The sequence below is a fragment of the Amyelois transitella genome, chromosome 12, assembly GCF_032362555.1.
Source record: "Amyelois transitella isolate CPQ chromosome 12, ilAmyTran1.1, whole genome shotgun sequence".
Taxonomy (NCBI): domain Eukaryota; kingdom Metazoa; phylum Arthropoda; class Insecta; order Lepidoptera; family Pyralidae; genus Amyelois; species Amyelois transitella.
The window spans coordinates 10,676,130-10,695,386 of record NC_083515.1 but is presented as its reverse complement, the minus strand read 5'-3'; the positions used below and the strand labels follow the sequence as shown (position 1 = coordinate 10,695,386).

Below are 19,257 nucleotides of genomic sequence, written 5' to 3'. Positions count from 1 at the left end.
CTTCAACAATCGACTGTTACCTGTTGTGCATACCATCAAAGTAAATAACTTTAGCCAAATAGTTGAATCTGTCAGGGTTCTAGTGTCTCTGCCTAATCCAGTAGGATTAAACACTTTATATTGAACTAGCAGAGCCCGCGACTTCGTCCGCGTGGAATAGTTATTTTGGGCATCATTGAATAATTTTCCCCGTTTTTTTTTCACATTTTCCATTTCTTTGCTCCTAAAAGTTGCAGCGTGATGTTATATAGTCTAAACCTTCCTCGATAAATGGTCTATTCAACGCAAAAATAATTTTTCAATTCGAACCAGTACCTACTTCTTGAGCGCGTGTTAGCGCGTTCAAACAAACAAACTCTTCAGTTATATAATATTAGTATAGTATAGATGTACGAAATATAAATAGACAAAATTTATACAAAAATTATGTAGAAATTGAGTGAATATAAATAAATATATACGGGACAAATTACACTGATTGAGTTAGCCTCGAAGTAAGTTCAAAACTTGCGTTACGAGATACTAACTCAACGATACTATATTTTATAATAAATACTTATATAGATAAACATCCAAGACCCAGGCCAATTAGAGAAAGTTCGTTTCTCATCATGCCCTGGCCGGGATTCGAACCCAGGACCTCCGGTGTCACAGACAAGCGCACTACCACTGCGCCACAAAGGCCGTCATAAGAATCAGAATCTTTATTTATTAATTACCTGGCTTTTATTAAATATTGCTTTCGAAGCAAGATTTATTTAGCGACACCCACGCCGATCAACCCACGCAGACGTTAGAATATTAAACAAACTACAAGTACTTAAACCCTCAAAATCGATAGCACCACGACTTTATTAGTTTTCGTATCTATGGTCCTTGCACGAAGAGAGTTATGCATGTGGATGAAGCGAAGGAAGTATGCAGAGATCGTAGCAAGTGGAAATAGGTAGTCTCTGCCTACCACTCCGGGAAAGAGGCGTGATTTTATGTATGTATGTTATGGTTCTTCTTCCTCCTGGCTTTAGTCCCGGTTGCATCCTCACCACTCTGGAGAGGAGCCTGGGGTATGCCTTTGACCATGGATCCTGGATTGGGTGAGTCAGGTTTTAACACGAAGCGACTCCCGTCTGACCTCCGCAACCTTTGCAGGGGAACATTGTGATATTATTTGGTAACGCTCCCCGCAGGATAGTCCCTATTTACACGGGCCATTCATAATTTTATTTGGTCCTTCGAGCCGGATTTGAACCTTCAACCTATCCAGTTGCCTGAAGGTGCAGGTTTCCTCAAGATGTTTCACCATATCTATCTATGGTTATAGCTACAGAAATCTAAAAGGTCGCTAATTCATGTTTGTGCGAAGTAACTAAGAATTATTTAAACCACACGGCAAAAGACGCTAGATTGTCAGTGTATCATTGCCGTGAGTCACGATGTATTTATTCTGTGACCAGTCCGTGATTACAATAAGTAAAACGTAGCAGGTTAGGGAGTTAACAGATAATTAAAAAGAAATATAGAATAAAATCAATCTTTATTTCTGCCGTGTGGTTCCCAGCACCATTAGAAAAAGAATAGGACCACTCCATCTTTTTGACAGGGATGTCGTAAAAGGCGACTAAGGGATAGGCTTATAAAATTGGCATTCTTCTTTTAGGCGATGGGCTAGCAAACTGTCACTATTTGAGCTCAATTCTATCACTAAGCCAAACAGCTGAGCGTCGCCTTTCAGTCTTTTCAGGACTGGTGGCTCTGTCTACCCCGCAAGGGATATAGACGTGACCGATATGTATGTTTGTATGTATGTATCAAGATCTTTACCAAAGGTTTTAACAGAAAAAGACGCACATTTTTAGTATTCCTTTATTCTCCAATTCTATCGTCTACAGAAACTTAGGATACTGAATATGTAAGCCCTGCTATACTCGGCAGGTCGTGCGTACGGTCAAAAGATAATATATCATAAGACCTTACATTACATTAATTGTACTTATATATTCTGATACTATATATATATATCCTGAAAGTTCTTTTACATCATTACATATCATAAATGTATATTGTGTAGCGTTTTGTAAAACAAAATATAGGTATAGCGTTTCCATACACGTCAGGGTTAGGGTTGGCGGGCATAATTTTGAAAAGACAATATACATATCAACAATTGTATATTATTAATACAATTTTTTTGTAATCACCAACTATTATGCATTAAACATTTATATGCAGCACCGACCCTAAACCGCTTAATTATTCTTAGAACGAAATAGCCAAGTAAATATATATTTCTATATATATATTTCTTTTTTTTTTCTTTACTTACAAAAATTAAAGTATTGACCCATCATTATACCAATAACACTAAAAGTGTAATGTAGAACTGAAATTTAATTTCAGCCCCACAAAATTTATAATAAATACGTTCAAAGACTTGTTTTGTTTGAAACGACGTTAATGTTAATTTTCAATTAGTTTGTGGCTCGTACATTAAGAGATAAGTTCAGATGTCAGTGCTTGGCCACTGTAGACGCACGCGCATTATATAATCAAAAAACGAAAAAAAAAAAACTATTAAAATACCGACATCACTTTATACACACAAACATATTTTCAAAGCAAAATAATTTCATCACATCAATAACAGTTGAATGATAGTTAAAAAATAACTAAGTATTTAAATTAATTGAAAACAAAGGTGTGTCTACATTCAATGAGCAGGCTTGGTAAATTTTTTTTAACACTACCTATATATAGCCCGCCAAAGTAGTGGCCAGTCACTAGAAAATTACTTAAACTAAATAAATTACACGTGTACGATTGCACTTGGTAGCATCGAAATGAACGCGCCAATTTCACGCGTGTTTTACACTCTTGAAAAATACATAACTTAAAAAAAAAAATAAACAATTAAAAAGCATTCGAATATGTTCACATTAAAAGCGTTCTCGTCAAAATTGTCTACTTTGCATTGCACTCAAATAACGAAACCTTTTTAAAACTACGACAAAAGTAGTACAAAACGCGAATGAAACTGGCAACACTGAGCACAAAACAAGTTGAAATCACCGGCCAAGCTCATTAGTCTAACCCGCGCATCCTCGGCGAGTGTGGGAACTTAAAAATTAAAAAAAAAATTACATTCTACTTCTTATTCTCTTTTTTTTATCTCATTAATTAATATTAATTTATTAACACCGAAATCCTCGGGACTCTATTAGGGACTGCCGCTCGAGTGCGTACTCCTACCGAATTATTGCTTCCTCTCTCGTCATTCCGCTAACACCGGCTGTCACAACCCGTTGAACTTTGCCCGCAAGTCAGAAGGTTCACCTCACACGTCACTGGTCACACGCCCCCCCCCCTCCCTCCTCCTCCCCCCCTCCCCCCCTCCCTGCGCGCGCGCCGCCTCACGCGAGCGAAGGCGCGGGCCGTCAATATGCGCGCCGCTCCTCCAGCTCCGATATCTGAAGGTCACGATGTATTGTTATTGTATGTGGCGCAGCGGTAGTGCGCTTGTCTGTGACACCGGAGGTCCCGGGTTCGAATCCCGGCCAGGGCATGATGAGAAAAGAACTTTCTCTGATTGTCCCGGGTCTTGAATGTTTAAACATACATACATACGTATGGTCACGTCTATATCCCTTGCGGGGTAGACAGAGCCAACAGTCTTGATAAGACTAAATGGCCACGATCAGTTGTTTGAGATTGTTGTTAAAGATTGATTTTATTCTATATTTTTTTTTAATAATCTGTTAACTCCCTTACCTGCTACGTTTAACTTATTCCAATCAAGGAGTGGTGTTACTCGGTGTTAGTGTTACTGCTACAAAAAAAAAAAAAAAACCCCGCAATACAAACCTGATGTTTCCGGAGTCGCTTGTGCGGCGGCTGCGAGTCGAGCATCTCCCCGCAGTCGTCCGAGCCGGCGCCCGCGCCCGCGCCGTTGTTGCCGCCGTACGAACCGCTAGACAAACATACAGACACATTTTAAAATCATTAATTTTTTTATTTTATATGTAAGTACCTACTGAAATAATCCTACTAATATTATAAATGCGAAAGTTTGTGAAACACTCGCTATTATAATATGTGATACCCATGTAACTACAATGAAACGAATAAGGCCTCAGGTAGGTAGGTACTTTTATAATTCATAAGAAAATAAAACGTGAACTTTGATCACGTTATTTAATCCCAAGTTCATAAACTTATCCCTTAGTCGCCTTTAACAACATCCCTGTGAAAGATGTGGAACGCAAGAAGAATTCCAAGTTTAGAAGCCTATCCCTTAGTCACTTTTAACGACATCCATGTTAAATATATAGAGTGGTTCTATTCTAAAGTGTTATTATCTAAATTGATTCTGAAAAAGAAAACGTGCCGTGTGGTCCCCTGCACCAATATCCTACTACTATTATAAAGGCGAAAGTTTGTATGGATGTTTGTTACTCTTTCACGCAAAAACTACTGAACCGATTACCATGAAATTTGGTATGTAGGTAGCTGAAGACCCAGAATAACACATAGGCTACTTTTTATCCCAGAGTTCCCGCGGGATTGATAGGGTTTCCATGCGGACGAAGTCGCGGGCGGCCTCTAGTAAAAAATAACAGGACCACTCACTCCATCTCTTTCTTCACAGATGTCATAATCTTTTTCAGGTGATGGGTATGTAAAAATATATATTTATATATATATATATATATATAAATAACAAACCTGTAATACGGCGAATGTTGTATGACCACGTTGGAAGGTTCCTCCTCTTGAATTGAGACCAGGTTACCCACAGAACTGGTGCCCACCACGTACTTCTCTGTAACATTGAACAATGTCATAATGTAGAATTGAATAGAATAGAATAGAATACATTTATTTTCATAATTAGATACGGTAGGTATCACTTATTGACGTCACATCACTTAAATCTAATTGGAATTACTATCGCTTGCGAAGCGCACGTGTAGAAGAAGCGGCGGAACAAACTACACTGCAACATTTTCACTGGACGTCAGTTTAAAAATATAGATATCTTAAATCTGAATCGTTGACGAATGAACACTGTCTACATTAAAAAGAGATGAATGATAGATGTATGTATGTCTGTTTGTTACCGCTTCTTCTGCACTGACGATCCTTAGCGAGGTGCAATAAATATAGTTTTAAGCAATTTATTCTATTTCAACCAATGTTCCGAAACCATAAAAATATGACAATTATTATGTGATGTTTGAAATGTCCCATGATAAATAAGAAAAATTTTGAATTTGAAATAAAAAACCTGTCTTATTTATCTTTTATTTACGTACATCAAGGGAAAAATACAACTAGAACTTATACTAAAGATTCAGTATGCATGTGCACTATATCGCACCACCAACTTAAACTTTTTCTGTTTGGTCAGCTGGTTGACTGGTAGAGAATGCCAAACGGCATGATCCGGCATGTCCGCCTTTTTTTGTGCAATAAAGTTTTAAATAAAAAAATAAAGAGAATCTTAGCACAAGGGCACTACTTATTTCTAAAGAAATTTCTTCCAGCAGACAGAGGAAATGTAAAGAAAGGCATAATTAATATACATAATTAATAAGATTATAAAGTTACATAAACTTACTGATAAACATAAAACATATTAATTTATAATAGCAAATATCAAATAAATAAACATACATGTACTAAATATATATATAGAGTCTCAAGAATGGAATTCCAGTGCACCCATGTTACCTAGACACCAATTTCTGTAGACATTTCATTATTCTTTTATATAAGTAACTAGCTGTGCCCGCAACTTCGTCCGCGTGGAATAGTTATTTTGGGCATCATTGAAGCCCTCAAAGTTAAATAATTTTTCCCGTTTTTTTTTTTACAACAACTGGATGTGTAACCATGATCGATCCAATACGCGTCAGGTTCCCCTACAAAGGTTTCAGAGGTCTGATGAGAGTCGCTACGTGTAAAAAACTGACTCACCCAATCCATGGTCACGGGCATACCCTGGTCTCCTCTCCAGAGTGGTGAGGATGCAACCGGGACTGAAGACAGGAACAAGGAGTTGAGAGTCGCTACGTGTAAAACCCTAACTCACCCAATCCATGGTCAAAGGCGGCACACCCCGGGCTCCTCTCCAGAGTGGTGAGGATGCAACCGGGACTAAAGCCAGGAGGGAACAAGGAGTACGAGAGCTGGTTACCTTCCCGTTCTCCGCCAGCGCCGTTTGTGACGACCGTGATCTGATGCCCCGCCACCACCAGCCCGCCAGAACTGTACGACAGACCGTGACCTGGAAACAAAACGTCACACAATTCATATTTTATATTTTCTTATGATTATTTATTCGTTTATTAATATTTTAGCAATCAAATAATCACGTCTATATCCCTTGCGGGGTAGACAGAGTCAGCAGTCTTGGACGACTGACAGGCCACGTTCAGCTGTCATAATCCTAATATATTATATATATACTCTATATGTTATAATTAATACATATATTAGAATAAATACACATATAATAGATAGATAAACATCCAAGACCCAGACTAATCAGAGAAAGTTCGTTTCTCATCATGCCCTGACCGGGATTCGAACCCGGGACCTCCGGTGTCACAGACAAGCGTATTACCGCTGCGCCACAGAGCCTATCAATTCAATTTTTAATTTTGTATAGGACACAGTGCTCGTGAAATGCATATTATCGCAGTGGGTCTTCAGGTTTATAATATACATACATACATATCGTCACGTCTATACCCCATGCGGGGTAGACAGAGCCAACAGTCTTGAAGACTAAATGGCCACGTTCAGCTATTTGGCTTAACGATAGAATTGAGATTCAACTAGTGACAGGTTGCTAGCCCATCGCCTAAAAGAAGAATCCCAAGTTTATAAGCCTATATATACCTTAGTCGGCTTTTACGACATCCATGAGAAAGAGATGCGAGTGGTCCTATTCTTTTTTTGTATTGGTGCCCGGGAGCCACACGGCACGTTTATCTAATATTAGTATAGATATATCTAGTTTACTAGTATTAGTATAGATATAAAGATATATATATATATATATTTACCAGGTGATCCGGGAGCGCTCTGCGACACCCCGCTGCGCTGCGGGAACAGGTACTGTGCCGACTGGCCGCCGCTGCTCAGCCGCGCCTGCCCGCCCTGAGACATTACAACGAATAAGTAGCTAAATACTATATTGTCCACTAAATGAGTACATTACAAATACAAAACAGTAGTACAGTACAGAGGCGGGCTTATCCCTAAGTGGGATCTCTTCCAGCCAACCTGACATTTAGAAGATCGCATACAACTGTGGCGACATCTCTACGCCACTCGCCGCAACATCAAACCACACAACAACTGTCAATCATCGCGAAGAAATTGACGCGCTCAACCAATAGCAGCGAAGTAACTAAATCGCGATTTCAATGATTTCACGGATTGGAGCTATATATACAACCTCCGACACAACATCGTCTGTCGCGCGGTTCCCCAGGCGTCACACCAGCTGGCGGAAGATCTTCCCTTTGGTGGCGGTCGAGCCGAATCATCGCTCCCGCTACACAACATTGAGGCAAGGTTGAACTCATTGTGAACACTCCCGTGTGTGTCGTGTGAGCCAACAAAAAGACTGATAGTCTATGTTCAGCTTAATTATAGAATTGAGATTCAATTGTGCCGCGTGGCTCCCGACACCAATACAAAAAAGAATAGGACCACTCCATCTCTTTCCCATGGATGGCGTAAAAGGCGATTAAGGGATATGCTTACAAACTTGGGATTCTTCTTTGAGACGATGGGCTAGCATCCTGTCACTAGTTGAATCTCAATTCTATCGTTAAGCCAAATAGCTGAAAGTGGTCATTCAGTCTTTTCAAGACTGTTGGCTCTGTCTACCCCGCAAGGGATATAGACGTGACCATATGTATGTATGTATGTTGAGATTCAAATAGTGACAGGTTGCTATACCATCGTCTAAATAAAGAATCCCAAGTTTACAAGCCTATCACTTAGTCGCCTTTTAACATCCACGGAAAAGAGACGGAAGTGATCCTATCCTTTTTTTATATCGGTGCCGGTAACCACACGGCACGTGATGTACGCTGCACCAGAGGCCTTCAAAAGCCTATCACTTATTCGCCTTTTAACATCTACAGAAAAGAGACGGCAGTGATACATGCATACATACATATAATCACGTCTACATCCCTTGCGGGGTAGACAGAGCCTACAGTCTTGTAAAGACCGATAGGCCACGGAAGTGATCCTATTCTATTTCTATATCGGTGCCGGTAACCGCACGGCACGTGACGTACGTACCTGGTGGTCGTGGTCGTCGGCGGGCAGCAGGTCGGGCGTGGGCTCCCGCGACAGCTCCTCGGGCGTCACCAGCCCCGACACGCCCACCTGCGACGGCGACGTGGGGGCGCTCCTGGGGGGGGAAAAATACATAAATACGTAAAAGTTTTGCATGACTTTATGAGCAGACAGAAACTATCCAAAAAGGCTGTGTATGGAGGCGTGTTGGTCCCGACATTAATGTATGGGAGTGAAAGTTGGGTGTGGCAAAAGAAGCACGAAAGCAGAATAAATGCAGTGGAAATGAGAGCGTTAAGGAGCATGATGGGTGTGAAATTGAGTGACCGGATAAGGAACAGCGTGATAAGGGTATGTTGTGATGTGAAAGAAGATGTAGTTACATGAATGAAAGCAAGTTGACTAAGCAGACATACCTACAAGGTGGAGTGTGGAGGTAAAGGTCGGAGTGGGAAGACCTAGACGAACGTATCTTGATCAAATTAAGGACGTCCTGGCAAAGGGTCAGGTCAAGAGTGCCCGAAACCGCCGAGCTTGCATGAAGAGAGTTATGAATGTGGATGAAGCGAAGGAAGTGTGCAGAGATCGTGGCAAGTGGAAAGAGGTAGTCTCTGCCTACCCCTACGGGAAAGAGGCATAATTGTATGTATGTACGTATGTTATTGTTTCAAAAATATTTCACAGAATTAAAGCGCTTAGGAGTACGCTATGCATACATACAAATGGTCACGTATATATATCCCTTGTGGGGTAGACAGAGCCAATCATCTTGAAATGACTGAAAGGCCACGTGCAGTGTAATTTGTCCCGTATATATTATTTATTTTATTTATTTACTATATTGTTTCAGGCACACACAACATTTTTTTAATAGTAAACAGACAGACAAGCGTAGAAGCTTTTGTAAATTAAGATAATTTCCACGTACACTTTTGAAACGCTAATCAATCGGTCATCGACAAAACATTCGTAAGTCGCATCACTACGAAAATAAACTCGTCGTATGCGCACCACGTCACAAAATAACACTAAATATAGCCATGTTGATGTCTCGTGGAGAACTAGACGACCTACGTATCTTGATCAAATTAAAGACGTCCTGGTAAAGGGTCAGGTCAAGAGTGCCCGAAACCGCCGAGCTTGCATGAAGAGAGTTACGAATGTGGATGAAGCAAAGGTAGTGTGCAGAGATCGTGGCAAGTGGAAAGAGGTAGTCACTGCCTACCCCTCCGGGAAAGAGGCGTGATTTTATATATGTATGTATGTTGATGTCTCGTTGTATTATTATCTACAAATACATCCACTCTTCCATGTGTCACTCGCTTCTTCCACTTAGTCCCTGATACATTCAAACGACTTTTAGAGGGGAGCCCTGGGTGCGCCTCTGACCAAGATCGAGCCACCCGTAGTGTGACACGCGCGACGCAGTTCTTATCGCGCGAGAAACTATCGCTGTTCCTATTTTTAACGCGCTATAAAAGGTAATTGGGTGAGTCAGGTTTTTAAACGAAGCTACTCAAGACTGACTTCGATTACTGCTACACTGTACTTGGGTATACAGACCTAACTTTAGTTTTTACCAGAACAAAAATAACACTTTATCTTTTTCCAGATTCTTTATTATTTATATGGAAAATTCTTCTTAATTATTTTCAATAATGCCGTGTGGTCCGCGGCTCCAATAAAAAAAGGAAAGGACCACTCTCCTTCCCACGCATATCTTAAAAGGCGACTAAGGGATAGGCTTATAAATTTGTGATTCTTCTTTTCACTTTTCGAATCTCAATTCTATCATAAAGCCAAAAAGGCTGAATGTGACCTATCAGTCTTGAAGTCTGAAGCTCTGTCTACCCAGCAAGAGAAATAGACGTCACTATTATGTATGTATGTATGTTAGTTCAGTAGATAACGCGTACAAATGCGAAATTAAGTTTATATGTTTGTTACCTCTCAAACATACCGTTGGCTCTCTGACGCCTTGGAAGCGGCAGCAAACTTAGTTTTAAGTAATTTATTTGACGTCAACCAATGTTGTGAAACCAAACGTTTTGACAATTATTAAGCGATATGTATCCTATAATAATGAATAAAAATAGGGATAGGCTTATAAACTTGGGATTCCTCTTTTAGGCGATGGGCTAGCAACCTGTCACTATTTGAATCTCAATTCTATCACTAAGCCAAACAGCTGAACGTGGCCATTCAGTATTTTCAAGACTGTTGGCGCTGTCTACCCCGCAAGGGATATAGACGTGACCATATTAGTATGTGTATGTATGTTTTTTTTAATTCCGTCTACCCCGCTAGGTACATACACGTGACCATATATATATATCTACAGCCAAACAATACCTGGATGACAGCCCGAACGGCGCCCGGAACTGAACTCCGCGCGGCCTCCGCTGGCGGAATGCCTGCTCGATGAGCTTCCCCTCGGACTGCGGGTCGATGCGCCAGAAGCTGCCCTTGCCGGGCTCCTCCTGGCTGCGTGGGACTTTGATGAAGTATCTGCAACAATCGACTGCGTTAGCAGAGGTCGGGTAGTGTGACAATTCTTGTGGGTAACTTGTTCTCGTGTCATTGTGTTGTGCGATATTGGATTAAGCATTCCGTCGCGTCGCCCATCTGACATCATGCCTATCCATATATATATATATATATATATATATATATATATAGGTATCTCTTGGATAGGCATGATGTCAGACCAAGAGATACCTATTTGGCTCAATGAAAGAATTGAGATTCAAATAGTGACAGGTTGCTAGCCCATGGCCTAAAATAATAATCCCTAGTTTGTAAGCCTATCCCTTAGTCGCCTTTTACGACATTTTTTTTCTTTTGTCGAGTAGCTCCCGGCACCAGTACAAAAAAGAATAGGACCACTCCATCTCTTTCCTATGGATGTCGTAAAAGGCGACTAGGTGATAGGCTTATAAACTTGGGATTATTTTTAGGCGATGGGCTAGCAACCTGTGCAAATAGCTGAGCGTGGCCTATCAGTCTTTTCAAGGCTGTTGGCTCTGTCTACCCCACAAGGGATATTGACGTGACTATATGTATGTATGTATGTATGCTATATATATATATATATATATATCTAATTTTGAATGCTCGTGGACAGTAGACTTCGGTCTGAAGGTCTGTCTGCAGTCTGAAATCAAACATATGAAAGCTTTTGGTGGGATGACGAGGCAGTTGGTAATGTTCCTGTGATTCTGCTAAACTGGCATTGGAAAGAATTAATGTTTTTAAACATTAGTGCCGTGTGGTTTCTGGCACTAGAATACACTACATCTTTTCTGTAGGTGTCGTATAAGGTGATTAAGGTATAGGCTAATAAACTTGGGATTCCTCTTGTAGGGTAGCTACATGTCACTATTTCAATCTCAATTCCAACATAAGCCAGTCATTCTTTCAGTCTTTTCAAGAGTGTTGACTCTGTCCATCCCGCAGGGGATATACACGTGACTATATGTATGTATTTAGGAATCATATCTCACCTTTTAAGAGACAAGTTGGAGAAATAGAGTTCAGCCAGCTGTGACGTCACGCCGCCGTGGTCTCCCCTGCTCCTCATCACCGCCCAGGGCCCCCTTATAAGCGCCCTGACCTTCTCCTTTGGTCTACTTCTGCGCTCACCAAGTAGCTCGCTCCCCTCGGACGGCTGCTTGCTGGATCACGCGTCTCTATCTAAACGCACTCTCTCTCGTTTCATCTCTTAAAAATTGTGAAAGGAGTGCAAAGAATATTGTCGCTGTTCTGTGAGTCTTTGAATTGTCTCCCTTACCTGCGACGTTTTATAAAAACGTCACACAAGCCTTTATCCGCGGTACGGATAAATAACTGTAGATGCTGCTAAGAGTGAGCTGCTAAAATTAAGCCGAAGCTGGAAACGAATAAACGATGTGGAACGACGTATGTCTTCAACAAATTCTCATCGACATAGTTGCTCCAGAATCAACTAAAATATCTTTAAGAAACATTTCTCACCTATTGAGAGACAAGTTGTGGCGAATTGAATTCTGCCAGCCTTTATCCGCGGTGCGGTAGTACGGGTAATGCTTGGTGATATAGCTGTAGATGCCGCTGAAAGTCAGCTGCTAGTCCGAAGCAAAACCTTCAGCTCGTACCAAAAGATACCAAATCCAGAATTGACTTATGTCTCCAATGACACTTATTGACATAGTTGCTCCAGAATCAACTAAAATATCTTTAAGAAACATCTCACCTATTGAGAGACAAGTTGTGGCGAATGGAATTCTGCCAGCCTTTATCCGCGGTGCGGTAGTACGGGTAATGCTTGGTGATATAGCTGTAGATGCCGCTAAGGGTCAGCTGCTTGTCCGGGGCCGAAGCCACAGCTTGCACGATGAGCTGCGCGTAGCTGTACGGAGGTTTCGCATCGTCACGGGCCTCGCCAGAGTTGCGGCTGCTGCCGTAACCTGACTCCGTAGTCGTTGACGACACCTGGAATGGTCAGCGTGAGGTTAAGTTATTACGTAGTTTTGTATAGGAATTCAATTTGAGCCATGCGCAGTCAAATTTCGTTGATGGCAAAAAGATTTGGTTTTACGCTTTTCTTTATTAATCCATTCGACATAGTGTCGTAATGAAGAAACAGTGTGATGTCTTCCCAGTTAGATAACTGCATATACATTGAGAGTATCTGAAGTATCTTACAAAAATAAAAATTATCGAATCTAAAAAGAAACCATCTAAGCTTGACCCCTGTTATTTACAGCTGTCCCATTAGACGAGGGTCTCTGATGATCAGCCAGGGCTGTCACTGGGTACTGCGTCACGAGCCACAAATCCGCGTGGCGTCTCCCCGATAAGCTGTGGCCATATGTCGACATCGGGCAACTATTTGCGTTAATTGCTTCAAACTGGTCCTCACAAACTATCTGAATGAACTCTGGAAGAGACCATCTAACCTAGACCTCGCATAACTTACAGCTGTCCCATTTGACGAGGGTCTCTGTTGGTCGGCCAACGCCGCGTACTGAGCCACGAGACCCAGGTCCGCGTGGCGTCTCCCCGACGAGCCGGCGCCACGTGGCGAGGTCGGGCAACTGTTTGCTGCACTTATTGTTCCTGGAATCAAGTAATTGCGCCATTAACTATGCACCCGTCATTTCGCGGTAACATTTACATGCGGGTTCGATAGACACGTTTAAAATGTAAGCGGAACAGGTTGAAAACGTGGAAGTGGCAATTTAGTATGCGCGAGATTATACGGTTATAGCTTTTGACAGCGGAACCCCTGAAAGAGCTTTTTATTGGTGTCAGTTAGAATAGGGAATATTGTATGTGAAATTGATTTTATTGAACTATAAAGTCTGTGAAAATATCGATGTCTGTCACAATCGCAATCGTGTAAAAAAAACGGACGATTGGAACTTATGAGAACCTTATCCAGCTTTGACCATGGCTTGAAAAGCGACTGTGTTCCATAGGACAACTTACCAGTAGGGGAAGGTGCAGGACTTCTCCCGTCATTCTCCATGGGTATGGTGATTCTGAGCGGCGGCAGCGGAGGTCCTGTCGCTCCGCCGACGCCGCTCTCCTCCACCAAGGATTGGAACTCCAGGCGGATGTTCGTCGAGGGGAAACGAAGGGTGCATCTGGAAAACGTAAAAATAACTAATTAGTCTCACGGAGTGGTTTGAAAGGAAAGGTTTGGTTTCCTTCCACCCAAAGGTTGACTAGAAGAGATTCTAATAGCGATAAATCCGCCTTTTGACCATCTATCTCTGTCTGTTTTATGCTGTTTTGTATGTTTTACTCTTATGGTGCAATAAAGAGTTTTATCTATCTATATATCTAAAGGTTCACGACTAAAATAAGTGATTGTAGACCATTCTTGTGTACATTATAATTAGACAATTATAATAATTACGGTCCACAAACATGGCGCCCAACGTGTAACCGACATCAAAATGTAATTTTAACCAAGCGGTAAACGCTATGAAAATATCCATTCGTCAATTAAAAATTGTTTTGTCATTTGTCTGTTTAACAGCAATAGGTTTTACAGCTCCTGATAACACCAAAATCGAATCCCACTCTGCCATGGAACGGAATTTCATAAAATTTTATCATTCGAAACCAATTACGAAACTATTTTTGAAACATGCACCCAATCTGACACAAAACACGGAAATATATCGAACCTGGAAAACCGATTCACGAGTATATCAGAATGGAGAACATATCACGAATGACACTCTTTAATTAGAATTATGATACTTTTTCCATTCCTTATAACACATTCATAAAACTATCCTACTTTTTCTCGGAGGATTAGGCAGAGAGTGCATCTTTCCACTTTCCATGATCCCTGCATACTCCTTCGCTTTATCCAGATTAATCTCTCTTCATGATCTTGTAAACTAGGTAAGACTAAGGAATAGGCTAGGCCTAAACGGAGAATCCCAAGTTTACAAACAAGGGATTCTTTTTTTCTCTATCGGCGATGGGCTAGCAACCTCAATTCTATCATTAAGCCAAACATCTGAACGTGGCCTATCAGTCTTTTTCCTTTTTAAGTCTGTTGGATTTGTGTACACCGCAGGGGATATAGACGTGGCGAGTATGTATGTAGTCTCTTTTTTGCGACCTGAACTTTGGCACAGTGTCTCCGATTGGATAAAGGTATAGACCTTCTCCTATCGTACTCAGTGATTATTTAATCTTAGAACACGGAAAGCCATAAACATTGCTCTTAGCAACATGCTAGAATAGTAACTGTTAAAAAAATTATAGTGGTTTTTCCAGGTCGGTCATATTTCCACGGTCACCCCACGAACGACAAATATTCCGAGTTCGATGACCACAGTCCATCGATTGAACGACATACCGTAAAATAAATGAAGAGTTTGTATCGGACGGACTGACGGCAAACATAATTTTATAAAACGACGAACTTTTCATTCAGTTAGTCAGAGTCCCCAAACGTCAACATCAAATTGTCAAGATAAGTTTATGAGTCAAATTGACCAATTGCCAAAACGAGTAAATGTTAAATGATACATAGTCAAATGCAACATTTTGAAAATGAAGTTTTCATCTTTTTTTTTTTCAATCCCTCGTGTGAAGCCGCATCCCAACTAAAATACAATATTTTTTTATTTATTTAGGTATTTAATCTATGACTTCTTCACAAACTTTCCTTTTGAGTCCTATAAGCCTTTCTACTTCCCTTGCGGGGTAGACAAACCAGCAGTCTCGAAAGACTGACAGGACACGTTCAGCTGTTAAGCTTAATATTAGATTACGAAGCTCTAAATGTCTACATTTTCGGGATTCTTTGAGGCGATGGGCTAGCAACCTGTCACTATTTGAATCTTAATTCTATTATTGAGCCAGGCAGCTGATTGTGGTCTATCGGCCTTTTCAAGACTGTTGGCTCTGTCTAGCCCGCAAAGGATATAGACGTGATTATATGTATATATGTTCATATGTTTGTGAAGCTTTAAATGTCTAAATTTAAACCGAAAAAAACACTATCAAAATAACATCGAACAGACATACATACAAAAAGAAAATACACGAGATAATAAGCAATATTAATTTTCTCGATAGGACCCTCGCAAACAATGAGCGGCGCTGAAGTTTACGGAGACTTTGTCTGCTGTTGTCAACTTCACAAGAGTTAAGTTACTCAACAATTTCTTAAGTGGGCCATAGAGTTAAGCATTTCATCTCGTGTTCTGTGAGGGTTAAAATTTGTTATTTTTTTAAACTTAGTTAGTGTTACTTTTAATTTATACTTTAAAAACATGTCTATTAGAATGTTGCGCGACAAAGGTTTGAAATTTCGAAGTTCCTATCCCTAACACTCTTGGAAGGGCAAATTAAGAGAAAGAGTAGTGATCCGAGTAATGATAACACCTCTTAATTCTTACGAACTTTTAAAAGCTTGCAAAGATTGTCTTCCATTAAAAGATTTTCGATTTGATTACCGTGCTTATTAAATTGATAACAAAATACCGTAATATAGCTGAACGTGGCATTTCGGCCTTTTCAAGACTGTTTGTCTTGCAAAAACTGCTCCGTCTACCCCGTGAGGGATAAAGACGTAATTATTTGTGTGTATAACAAAATAGGCTTTAGGGTAAGGCTTATAAACTTGGGATCTCTTTTTTAGGCGACAAGCTATCAACCTGTCACTATTTAAATCTCAATTCTATCATTAAGCCGAGCAGCTGAACGTGGTCTATCGGTCTTTGAGACTATTGGCTCTGTCTACCAAGCAAGGGATAAAGACGTGATTGTGTGTGTGTATAACAAAATATCAATTAAATCAAAGCTCGAATACATTAAGGGCGACACAGCTTTGGCAGCGAGTTAAGCTTCCAAGCTTAAAGCGCGTACTTATACAAATGTCCGGGAATTGGCAGACTTTCAGATAAAGGGTTGTTGCCAAACAAGCTTACTGCATACATACATACATACATACATAATGGTCACGTCTATATCCCTTGTGGGGTAGACAGAGCCAACAGTCTCGAAAAGACTGATCCTACGCCACGTTCAGCTGTTTGGCTTAATGACAGAATTGATTGGTTGCTAACCCATCGCCTAAAAAAGAATCCCAAGGTAATAAGCCTATCCTTTAGTCGCCTTTTACGACATCCATGGAAACGAGATGGAGTGGTCCTATTCGTTTCTTTTATTGGTGCCGGGAACCACACGGCACTAAATTAATGAGAACAGAATGAAAATAAAAAACTTAAAATTAAAATTACAAAGCCTCATTTGTAGTTATTGTAATAAATAATAATATAATTCCTCAGTCAAAATAAAATATAGAATGAACCTAAATAGAATGAATAAGATCGAAATTAATCATTTGGCTTAATTAAAACACTACACTGACGAGAGAGAGACAAAAATGATAATGATGAAAACTGAAAGAAAGACGACTGTGTTTATACACGGGCAATTTATAATCCCGTATGTTGTTACCTTTACGTCTACGCTGTGTATATTTCCATCGCGTGTCGTGCCCGAATGACAAACTGCTGCGTAAACGCAACATACTAAATCTTAATAGTTTTAAAACAGCGTGCTATTCAGAAGCCTTTGATCGCCAACATTTATCACAATTATATCGTTAAATCTTTTGCTAATAAATATGATACTTTATTATGTTGTAAGTGTTAACACAATATTGTTTGTTTTTTAGTTTGTTTGTTTACTCTTTATTGCATGTAAAAAGGGTATGTTAAGATGGTTTGGTCATGTGGAGAGGATGAATGAAAGCAGGTTGACTAAGCATATACAAGGAGAGTGTGGAGGGAAAGGTCGGAGTGGGAAGACCTAGACGAACGTATCTTGATTAAATTAAGGACATCCTGGTAAAGGGTCAGGTCAAGAGTACCCGAAACCGCCGAGCTTGCATGAAGAGTTATGAATGTGGATGAAGCGAAGGAAGTATGCAGAGATCATGGCAAGCGAAAAGAGATAGTCTCTGCTTACCCCTCCGGGAAAGCGGCGTGATTTTATGTATGTATGTAAAAAGAAATGTAACAAATATGAAAAACAATCATTGGATTTAGAAGAATATTTTTATAAAGACTGATACGCGTGGTCTCCACAAGGACATGTTGGTTCTAATGTGGAAGCCGTTGATATGGAAATTGTACCTAATTATTGAAGAAAAAAAACGTACATGAATTTTATTTATTATTCTCATTAATATTTATAAAGGAAACTTCATTTTAATGTCACAACATATAAATAAAAATGCGGAGGAAAGAGATGATGGAGTTTTAACTCCCCCGAAAAGAGTTAGCTCTTAAATTTAAGAAAAAGTAGAAGGTCCTGAAGTCAAATCATACATGCTCTCAAGAAAGTAAATATACATACATACATACATAAAATCACGCCTCTCTCCCGGAGGAGTAGGCAGAGACTACCTCTTTCCACTTGCCACGATCCCTGCATACTTCCTTTGCTTCATCCACATTCATAACTCTCTTCATGCAAGCTCGGCGGTTTATAAGTAAATATATTTTTGATATATTAATTATACTATGTTTTAAAATATCTACATAGATATAGGTAGTACGGATGGGTCTTCAGCAGATATAACTAGGACATACAACATCCACAGCAAACTATACATCACAACAAGACAAGACAAGACAATAAGACGACATTAATGATAAATCAGCCATTTTATACACATAAATAAACCGACCAGTTTGTGTTGGTGGAATGAGAAGAGAAACGAAGATTGCTCGTGCCGTATTCTAGATTTAGTGAGCTTATTTCCGAGCTGAGACGAGATAAAAAGTAAAGACGCAGCAGCTGTATTAAACAATGTGTTTTGTTGATTCAATAAGTGTAACTTTTACGTAACTCCGAATGCGTGTGGGTTTGAGTCACAGAAAACGACTAACAAATTTTTTTATAAAAATTCTAAAGTCCGCGTGATAGGTAATTGTGTAATAAAATCACTGGAACGAAGACAGAACAGCGGATAAACTACTTAATATAACTTAATGATTTTGAAGTTATAGATCTAGAATTACTTCTGACATATTTAAAAAAACAAACATTGAAAATAGAAACTGGAAATAAGGTAACTTACCAAATAGGAATCTAGATGATTTTTAAAATAAATCATGCATAATAATCTTTTAGTACCAGCGCTCAGTCTGAATTTTTTTACTCAAGGTCTGAAGTCTTACGTGTTACATACATTTTATAGGTTCACAAAGTTATTTCCTAGTCGGTCAATACGAGTCTAAAATTAGACTTCAATGTAGAGTGAAATAAAAAAGGTACTTAAAACATTCAAACTTCACATAGGTATATATAAACTAAATAAATTGTACATACCCTAATTTATTATGCTTGCATGAAGAGAGTTACGAATTTGGATGACACGAAAGAAGTACGCAGAGATCATGGCAGCTCAAGAGA

General features: G+C 39.9%; 1 protein-coding gene across 1 annotated transcript in view; it reads right to left on the bottom strand.

Moving 5' to 3' along the window:
* Positions 1 to 3,352: 3,352 nt before the first annotated feature.
* LOC106134327 (forkhead box protein K1) overlaps positions 3,353 to 19,257 on the bottom strand; it is a 51,111-nt gene continuing 35,206 nt past the window's right edge. The window contains exons 2-11 of the mRNA XM_060946840.1: positions 13,789 to 13,946; positions 13,277 to 13,416; positions 12,551 to 12,789; positions 10,672 to 10,827; positions 8,323 to 8,434; positions 7,068 to 7,161; positions 6,194 to 6,283; positions 4,720 to 4,816; positions 3,859 to 3,964; positions 3,353 to 3,464 (exon numbers count right to left, since the gene is read on the bottom strand). Of these exons, the coding sequence (XP_060802823.1) occupies positions 3,432 to 3,464; positions 3,859 to 3,964; positions 4,720 to 4,816; positions 6,194 to 6,283; positions 7,068 to 7,161; positions 8,323 to 8,434; positions 10,672 to 10,827; positions 12,551 to 12,789; positions 13,277 to 13,416; positions 13,789 to 13,946 (1,225 nt within the window). The 3' untranslated portion in view covers positions 3,353 to 3,431. The remainder of the gene's footprint in view (positions 3,465 to 3,858; positions 3,965 to 4,719; positions 4,817 to 6,193; positions 6,284 to 7,067; positions 7,162 to 8,322; positions 8,435 to 10,671; positions 10,828 to 12,550; positions 12,790 to 13,276; positions 13,417 to 13,788; positions 13,947 to 19,257) is intronic.